The sequence below is a fragment of the Dendrobates tinctorius genome, unplaced genomic scaffold (genome assembly GCF_039654945.1).
Source record: "Dendrobates tinctorius isolate UK_male_01 unplaced genomic scaffold, ASM3965494v1 ptg000003l, whole genome shotgun sequence".
Classification (NCBI taxonomy): domain Eukaryota; kingdom Metazoa; phylum Chordata; class Amphibia; order Anura; family Dendrobatidae; genus Dendrobates; species Dendrobates tinctorius.
Window position 1 is genome coordinate 94117676 of NW_027361671.1, and position 9576 is coordinate 94127251.

At 54.2% G+C, this 9576-nt stretch overlaps 1 protein-coding gene across 4 annotated transcripts in view; it reads right to left on the bottom strand.

The window, feature by feature from the left end:
- Nucleotides 1-8794, bottom strand: part of FBXW8 (F-box and WD repeat domain containing 8) — a 235416-nt gene extending 226622 nt beyond the window's left edge. For all 4 annotated transcript variants that reach the window (XR_012227014.1, XM_073560929.1, XM_073560823.1 and 1 more), the window contains exon 1: nucleotides 8168-8794. Coding sequence is in view for 3 of the 4 variants with exons in the window: in XM_073560929.1 (XP_073417030.1) it covers nucleotides 8168-8473 (306 nt within the window). In the remaining variant the exon portion in view is untranslated. The remainder of the gene's footprint in view (nucleotides 1-8167) is intronic.
- Nucleotides 8795-9576: the final 782 nt, after the last annotated feature.

The window sequence follows — 9576 nt, forward strand, 5'->3', positions numbered from 1 at the left end:
CAAAAGGAGCCCCGACCAAGTATTGAGTGTATTTCAGTAGGCCAACATCTCAGATTTTAAAATCATTTTTCAAGCTGGTGTTATAAAGTATTGTAATTTACTGAGATAATGACTTTTGGGTTTTCATTGGCTGTAAGCCATAATCATCAACATTAAAGTGAACCTGTCAGCTGTTTTGGCCACTATAAGATATGGCCACTGCCTTTCAGGGCTTATCTACAGCAATCTATAATGCTGTAGATAAGCCCCAAGTCCGACCTGAAAGATAAGAAAAAGAAGTTTTATTATACTCACTGTGACGTTCAGGAAGAGATAACGTCCGAGAGTGGACCCTCTGGATCGTGGATCCGGAGCCCCTGGCTCGAGCGCACCAGGTGATGACCGACCCATGTACAGGGATCGTTAGGGGCAGGACCGCAGAGGACAGAACCGCGACTGCTGGAACCGAGAGGGGCGGCTCGAGGGACTGGAGTAGGCAAGCGGCTGGCGAGGCTTACCAAGGACCGGAACTCCGTGCAGGAGGATGGAGGACTGTGGGCAGAATGCTGGGCAAGAACAGAACGGACACTGCAGGACGGAACAGAGAGAGGGAACCGGGGAGACAAGGGTGGTGGCACTAGGAGTAGGCAGACAGATGACGGGCAGGAAGACAGGGCAAACACCAGGGGAAGAGACAGCAAGGCTGGAAAACGTAAAGGAAGACAAGAAACCTATAGGAACCTATAGGCGGCCAAATTACAGCAGGAATGGACACACAATAATCAGGCGTCCTCCCCTAGTGGGCGATAGGCTGGCCACTAATCAGCCGCCGCCCACCGCAGGGTTACACTACCCGACGGCCGCGCGCCCTAATGCGCATGTGCGGGGTCGCCGCCGTTGGGAGACCAGGAAGGCGGGGCGCGCGAGAGCAGGAGGAGGAAGGAGGCGTGCGTGGACCGGAGGAGGGAGGAAGCGGCAGCGCGCGACGGAGCAGGTAAGAACTAGCCGCGGGGGGGCCCGGAGCTAGGGGGACGGCGGCGGTTACGACCGGCGCCGTTACAGTACCCCCCTCCTTACATCTCCCCCTTCTGCGATTGGCAAAAATTTTTTTCAGAATTTGTGGGGCATTTATATTCTCCCGGGGTTCCCAGGACCTTTCCTCGGGGCCAAATCCCTTCCAATCGATAAGGAAGAAGGTTCTTCCCCTGACTCTTTTCATGGCCAAAATGTCCTTAATTTCAAAGGTGTTACCCTCCCCAATTGGCTGAGGGGAAGAGACAGGTGCAGGATGGAACCGATTGAGAATGACAGGTTTAAGGAGCGAGACATGGAAGGCGTTAGGGACCCGGAGTGAAGCCGGCAACTTCAATTTGTAAGCAGCGTCATTAATACGTCGAGAGTACTTCGAATGGCCCGATGTACCGAGGGCTTAATTTGTACGAGGGGACTTTCAGACGGATGTGCTTGGTCGAAAGCCAGACTTTGTCACCTGGGTGGTATGGTGGAAGGTCCCTCCGTCTTTTGTCGGCATGCTTCTTCATGCGGGCGCTGGAGTTCATTAGGGCCTCCCTGGTCTCTTTCCAGACTTGAGAAAAGTCAGCGGCGGGAGCATCTGCCGCAGGCACCTCCGAAGACGTAGAGATGGGCAGCGGGATTGCAGGGTTCTGACCTGTAACCACAAAAAACAGTGACTTCGAGGACGACTCATTAGGATGATTGTTGTGGGCAAATTCTGCCCAGGGAAGAAGTGAGACCCAGTTGTCCTGGTGGGCGTTGGAAAAATGACGCAGGAAGGACGTCAGAACTTGATTGACTCGGTCCACTTGCCCGTTGGTCTGAGGATGGTAGGCGGAGGAGAAATTCAAAGATGTACCCATTAGCCGACAGAGGGCTCTCCCGAAACGAGAGGTAAACTGCACACCTCGATCGGACACGATCCGTTGGGGGAGGCCATGCAGCTTAAAGATTTGATGGATGAAGACCTCGGCCAACTTAGGAGCTGAAGGCAAGCCGGGTAACGGGATGAAATGGGCCATCTTGGAGAAGCGGTCTATCACGACAAGGATAGTAGTACACCCCGCAGAGGAAGGCAGGTCTGTCACAAAATCCATGGCAATTTGTTGCCAAGGCGCCTCTGGAACAGGTAGCGGGTGAAGAAGGCCAGTGGGCAGATTCCTAGGCACCTTGTTCTGCGCACAAGTGGTACAGGATGCTACAAAATCCTTCACGTCCTGGAGAAGAGTGGGCCACCAATAATAGCGGGAGAGAAGCAAGCGAGTCTTTTTGATCCCGACGTGTCCAGCAATCTTGGACGAATGTCCCCAACGTAGCACCTCCAGTCTTTTGCTGTGTGGAACTAAGGTCCGGCCGGGCGGAAGGGTAGTGAGACTCACAGGGGCCACAGTGATGATCTTCGTGGGTTCAATGACGAAGGATGGATCTTCCTCTAACTCTGGTGACTGCTGAGACCTGGAGAGAGCATCAGCCTTGGTGTTCTTATTCCCGGGACGAAAATGGAGCTGAAAGTCGAAGCGGGAAAAGTACAGCGACCACCTGGCTTGCCTAGCGTTGAGTCTCTGAGCGGACTGAAGATAGGCTAGGTTTTTGTGGTCAGTGAAAATAGTGAAGGGGTGGACCGACCCCTCGAGCATATATCGCCATTCCTCCAGGGCCATCTTTATAGCAAGTAGCTCCCGATCTCCGATTGAGTAGTTACACTCAGCAGAGGAGAAGGATTTGGAAAAATACCCACAGGGAACCAGATGATGCCCGCTGGGAGAGTACCGCCCCAGCCCCGGTGGAGGAGGCATCCACCTCTAGGATGAAGGGCCTGCTGGTTACAGGGCGATGTAATATTGGTGCAGACGCAAAGGAGCGTTTCAAAGCACGGAAGGTGTTTTCTGCTTCAGGAGACCAGGAGTTTGGTTTAGTTCCTTTTCGGGTCAGGACCGTGAGGGGCTTGGTCACGGAGGAAAAGTGAGGAATAAACTGTCTGTAGTAATTTGCGAATCCCAAGAAGCGCTGAATGGCTTTCACCCCGAGAGGACGGGGCCATTTGAGTACAGCAGAGAGCTTCTCGGGGTCCATCTCCAGGCCGGAGACAGTGAGAATGTAGCCCAAGAAGGGCAACGAGGTTTGCTCAAACAGGCATTTCTCCAATTTTGCGTAGAGCTGATTCTCCCGAAGACGTTGCAAGACCAGGCGAACACTTCTTCGATGCGAGGATAGATCGGGTGAGAAGATGAGAATGTCATCTAAGTACACCACAACACAGGAGTACAGTAAATCTCGAAAAACCTCGTTGACGAATTCCTGGAACACTGCCGGGGAATTACAGAGTCCAAATGGCATGACCAAGTATTCGTAATGGCCATCACGAGTATTGAAAGCCGTTTTCCACTCGTCCCCAGCTCGGATTCGGATCAAATTATAGGCTCCTCGCAGATCCAGTTTGGTAAAGAGCCGGGCCCCCCCCAGCCAGTCGAAGAGCTCAGGGATCAGTGGGAGAGGATACCGATTTTTAACAGTGATATTGTTCAGTCCCCGATAATCAATGTCAATGCATGGTCTGAGGGAACCGTCTTTCTTCCGGACAAAGAAAAAATCCACGCCAGCAGGAGAAGAAGATTTTCGAATGAAACCCTTGGCCAGGTTCTCTTGAATGTACTCTGTCATGGCCGAGGTTTCTGCTGGAGACAGGGGATACGTTCTCCCCCTGGGGGGGTAGCTCCTGGAATCAACTCAATGGGACAGTCAAAGAAGCGGTGTGGCGGCAAGGAATCTGCTTCTTTCTTACTAAAGACGTCGGCGTACGCGTGATAGGGAGCCGGGAGTCCAGAAAGGTCGACTGGCTCCTGAGGCGGGTGAGGACGGAGCACCGACAACAGACAGCTTTCTTGGCAAGAATGACCCCAGCGCAGAATTTCTCCAGAGCGCCAGTCCAGCACCGGTTCATGCAACCTGAGCCAGGGTAATCCTAGTAGAATGGCGTGGGACAAATTGGGTAGGACATAGAAAGCTATTTTCTCCCGATGAAGAGCTCCTACTTGGAATTCTACTTCAGCAGTAACCATGGTGATAAGTTCCGGAAGTGGTCTGCCATCCACAGAGGAAATCGCACGCGGGCTTTCCAAGGTAACCACTGGGATCTGGAACTTGTCCACCTCCTCCAGCCGAATAAAATTACCAGCCGCACCCGAGTCCACATACACCTCCACAGATCTACGCTCCCGACCTAGCATAATCAAAGCAGAAATGGTAAGGGGCAGAGAGGAATTAGGGTCACCTAGGGAGGCCTCTCTTACCTGGCCTAGGTGGAGGCGTTTCCCGGCCTCACAGGACAGGTCCGCAGAAAATGATTGGCCCCACCACAATACAGACACAGGCCCTCCGTCATCCTCTCCCTGCGCCGTTGCTCAGACAATCTTACACGGTCAATCTGCATGGGCTCAGGGGCGGCACTGGTAGAGGGTGCAGAGGAACGCGGAATAGGGGCTTGATAGAGCCTAAAGGGTCTCCTCTCCCTGGTTGCTTCACGCGAACTCTCTTGGAACCGGAGATCTATGCGGGTGGCCAGGGATATGAGGTCCTCTAGAGTGGTAGGAGTATCCCGACCGGCAAGCTCGTCCTTTATTTTGCTAGAAAGACCCCTCCAGAAAGCTCCCACTAGAGCCTCATTATTCCACCCAAGTTCCGAAGACAACGTCCGGAAACGGATGGCATATTGACCCACGGTGAGCGAACCCTGACGGAGGTTGAACAGAGCCTCAGTAGTAGAAGCCAACCGTCCAGGCTCGTCAAACACCTTGCGGAACGTATCAAGGAAATTTTGAATACTAGAGACCACGGGATCGTCCCTCTCCCACAAAGGATTCACCCAGGCCAAAGCCTCTCCCTCCAGGTGGGACACGATAAATGCCACCTTGGCGCGGTCAGAGGGGTATTGCTGTGGTAACAGCTCAAAGTGCAGTCTGCACTGGTTCAAGAAGCCCCGACATAGCTTGGGATCCCCGCTGTACCAGGGGGGCTTTCCCAGGCGTGGTGGAGGGTGAGATACTAAGTCCCGGGGTTGGATCGGGGCAGCCGCCGCGGACTGTAGGGACAGTAGGCGGTCATCGACGGACGCCATGTAGTTTAAGATGTGGGACTGGGCGTCGCGCTGCTGCGCTAGCTCCTGCTGGAGACCTGCTAACATGGGAGCGTGCCCGGGGTCGGTGGTTTGAAGGGCGGAAAGTCGGGTGTCCATGGACTTCATGAATGACATTATCCGGGTCTGGTTTTCCCGTAAAAAAAGTAATTCTTTTTGCGTAGCGGCCGCGGCTCCAGCGGGGTCCATGGCCTGATTATACTGTGACGTTCAGGAAGAGATAACGTCCGAGAGTGGACCCTCTGGATCGCGGATCCGGAGCCCCTGGCTCGAGCGCACCAGGTGATGACCGACCCATGTACAGGGATCGTTAGGGGCAGGACCGCAGAGGACAGAACCGCGACTGCTGGAACCGAGAGGGGCGGCTCGAGGGACTGGAGTAGGCAAGCGGCTGGCGAGGCTTACCAAGGACCGGAACTCCGTGCAGGAGGATGGAGGACTGTGGGCAGAATGCTGGGCAAGAACAGAACGGACACTGCAGGACGGAACAGAGAGAGGGAACCGGGGAGACAAGGGTGGTGGCACTAGGAGTAGGCAGACAGATGACGGGCAGGAAGACAGGGCAAACACCAGGGGAAGAGACAGCAAGGCTGGAAAACGTAAAGGAAGACAAGAAACCTATAGGAACCTATAGGTGGCCAAATTACAGCAGGAATGGACACACAATAATCAGGCGTCCTCCCCTTGTGGGAGACGCCTGATATATCCCCTGCCGGTGGGCGATAGGCTGGCCACTAATCGGCCGCCGCCCACCGCAGGGTTAAATTACCCGACCGCCGCGCGCCCGCGCCCTAATGCGCATGTGCGGGGTCGCCGCCGTTGGGAGACCAGGAAGGCGGGGCGCGCGAGAGCAGGAGGAGGAAGGAGGCGTGCGTGGACCGGAGGAGGGAGGATGCGGCAGCGCGCGACGGAGCAGGTAAGAACTAGCCGCGGGGGGGCCCGGAGCTAGGGGGACGGCGGCGGTTACGACCGGCGCCGTTACATTCACCCGGGGTGGCGGTCCAGTCCAATGGGTGTCACAGATCCGGGGCCTCCCATCTTCTTGCGATGCCGCCCTCCTGTTGCTTCATCGCTCCCCTGCATCGCGCTCCTGTGCAGGTGTACTTATCTGCTGTGTTGAGGGCAGACTAAAGTACTGTAGTGCGCAGGTGCTGGGCCTCTCTGACCTTTCCCAGCGCCTGCACACGCAGTACTTTGCTCTGCCCTCAACACAGCAGATAAGTACACCTGAGCAGAAATGCGATGCCGGGGAGCGATGAAGTAACAGGAGGGCGGCATCCAATGAAGATGGGAGGCCCCGGACCCAGACCAGTGACACCCATCGGACTGGATTGTGAGCCCCATCGGGGACAGTGCCGATGTGTGCAAATTGTAAAGCGCTGTGGAGTGTGTTAGCGCTATATAAAAATAAGGATTCTTATTAAAGACTGACCCAGCACGAACACACGATCAGACTGGTGAAGCGAGACCACTACTGTTATTTCTCCGCAGGACGCTGTAGTGGAGGCTGCTGTCGCCTGTGTATCGGACACACTTGTTGCTTTCATGTCACTAGTTATAGAGTATGTGTTAATACTAGTCTGCACAGTGTCGCAGTCTGGTGCACACTTTTGCCGCTCTGCTCACTGGTCTAACACTTTACTAAATGCCTGTAGCCCCCACAGTCAAAAACCAGTGTAAGCAATGTGACTGTGCTGAGGCAGCCAATCAGCTGGCGTCTTTCATTAGCTAAGGCTATGTGCACACGCTGCGGATTCTGCAGCAGTTACGCAGACATGGTACAGTACCATGTATCCCTATGGGTTTTAAAAACCGCTGTGCTCACGCTGCGTTTTTTTCCACGCGGTTTTGCTGCGGTTTATAAACCGCAGCATGTCAATTGTTTCTGTGGATTCCGCAGCGGTTTCACACCTTTAGGCTGAGTTCACACGTGGCTTTTTCGCGTTTCTGCGGCGGTTTTAACCGCGCGATTTTGCCGCGAAAACGCGAACAATAAGCATCCCATGCATTCCTATGGGATTCCGCAATGCTGTACAAATGCTGCGGTTTTTACCACGGCGGAATCGCTTCGCGTTAAAAACCGCAGCATGCTCATTAATTTGCGGAATCGCGGCGATCCCGCAACCATAGGAATGCATTGTTCCGCTTACTTCCTGCATGTGGCTGTGCACACCATGCGGAAAGTAAGCAGAACATTTGCGGATGGTACCCACGGTCCGGAGGAGAGGAGACTGTCCTCCGGGCTTTGGGCACCATATCCCTGTAAAAAATAGAATTTAAAAATAAAAAATATTATTATTCTCACCCTCCGGCGTCCCGCGCAGTCTTCCCGCTTCTCTTCACGCTCTCGTTCCCAGTAGTCCTTTGCGAAAATGCCCGCGATGGCGTCCATTCTCGCGGGATCGCGAAGTCTCGCGATCATTCGCGCGACGTCATCACGAATTACTGCGAGACGTCGCGATCCCGCGAGAACGGACGTCATCGCGGGCATTTTCACAAAGGATTACTGGGAACGGATGTCCGGGACGTCGGAAGGTAAGAATAACACTATTTTTTATTTTTTTTAACATTCTATCTTTTACTATTGATGCTGCATAGGCGGCCTCAGTAGTAAAACGTTAGGCACACTCGTCAAACACTGTGTTTGATGAGTGTGACCAACCTGTCAATCAGTTCTCCAAGCGATGCTACAGATCGCATGGAGAACGCTAGCATTCTGCAAGCTGATTACGCTTGCTAAATGCTAGTTTTTCCGCGGGAAAATCGCGGCAATTTAAAATGCAATTTTCCCGCGGACTGGAATTCCGGAATTCTCGCGGTAATTTCCGCGAGAGTTCCGGTACGTGTGCACTTAGCCGAGGTGTGAAACCGCAGGGCAAAACCGCAGGCTAATCCACAGGAAAACCGCAGGTCACTTTACCTGCGTTTCCACGCGGAATCCGCAACGTGTGCACATAGCCTAACCACTCTGGTAAAATAACAGCTGTCAGCTGATTGGGTACCCGGCGCGCAGTGGTGACGTCACGCTCCCCAGACGGTTACCAGGTCGCTGATGAGCTGCTCCAGCAGGCTGGGCGCAGGGACCAGGTGCGGTGACGGCGGCCCGGTTGCTGCGGCTTCCGCCGGCTTCTCCTGCAGCAGGCTCTCAGCCAGGTCCAGGTATCGGCTCTCCGCTCCGGCCGTCTCCGGTGACCCGGGGAGACATCTCCAGGCCACATCTTCCTCTCTGGCGAGTTCGGGCTCCGGGCTGGGTGCAGAACGTCGGCGTTTTGGAGGCACCGGGGCTGTGATTTCTCCGCGGAGCTCTGCCCTCCAGCGATCGCGGAACTCTTCCAGGGAGGCGTCCATCGCCACGGTGACAATCAGCCTCACTCCGTCATGGTCGGAAAGTGGGGGGCAAAGGAGCTTCGTTACCAGGGTAACAGCGGGCCCCTGTACGCAGAGAGCATCTGTGCAGTCTGGAGAGTCTTCCGGCCAGGAACTGTGCCATAAACATTGGTTCCCACCCTGACGTTTGCTTCTAGATAACGGTGGTATTGTCGGGCTTCATCAGTAATGGCTCCCAGCGCGTGGTGGACATTAACCCTCAGTGCAGAAGGCTTTGCGTTCAGACAGACATATCCGTGCTGTATGAGGCCTTGTCTCACTCCACTAGTGTGTACTGATCAGGAAGTGTCAAAAACAAAGCTTTATTTAAAACATGACAAACCAACGAGACAAAAATACACAGCTTCAAAAACTGATGTAAAAAATTAAAAAACCGAAAGGGTACGTGCAGACAAACAGGACCTGCAGCTGAATCCTCTGTGATCCCTGAACTGTGCGGATTCCCCACATTCAGTACAGTGTGCGGATGACATTACTCTGCGGAGACGCGCACCTCACAAGAGAACTTGACCTGCTTGCAGTCTGGAAAGACGCGCCACATGGCCATCTCCTTGGGTTATCTGCGGCGTCTGTGGACATGGGACTTCTTAACATCCCATCCACTATGCTGCACAAGTACACAGCGTCCAACCCGCAGCGTTTATTCATCGTGTGCACCTACCCTGAAAGAGTTCCAGTAACCTAATTTACATAATTGGTGCAGAAAATCTGCCCCATCAGAAACGTATCAATACTCATTGTGGGAACATTGCCCTAAGTTTAAAGGGGTTGTCCAGTCCCTTCTCAAACTAAATGTTCGTACCCATGAAAATAATAAAGCCTGTACTCACCTCCGCATACGTCAGCACGGCCTGCGTACCCAATGCTAAAGGGTAAGCAGGCCGCATGTCGACGAAGGCGGAGCTGACCAGAGGAGGTGCGGCCGTGGGCGGAGCTTCACGGAGGAAGTCCGCATACCGACGTAGCTCCTCCATACGCAAATGTGGAACCAGCCATACCGGTGTCGGCACTCGCTCTCCCCAGGGCTGTGCAGCGGTGTTGTGACACTGGCGCCCAATCAGCGC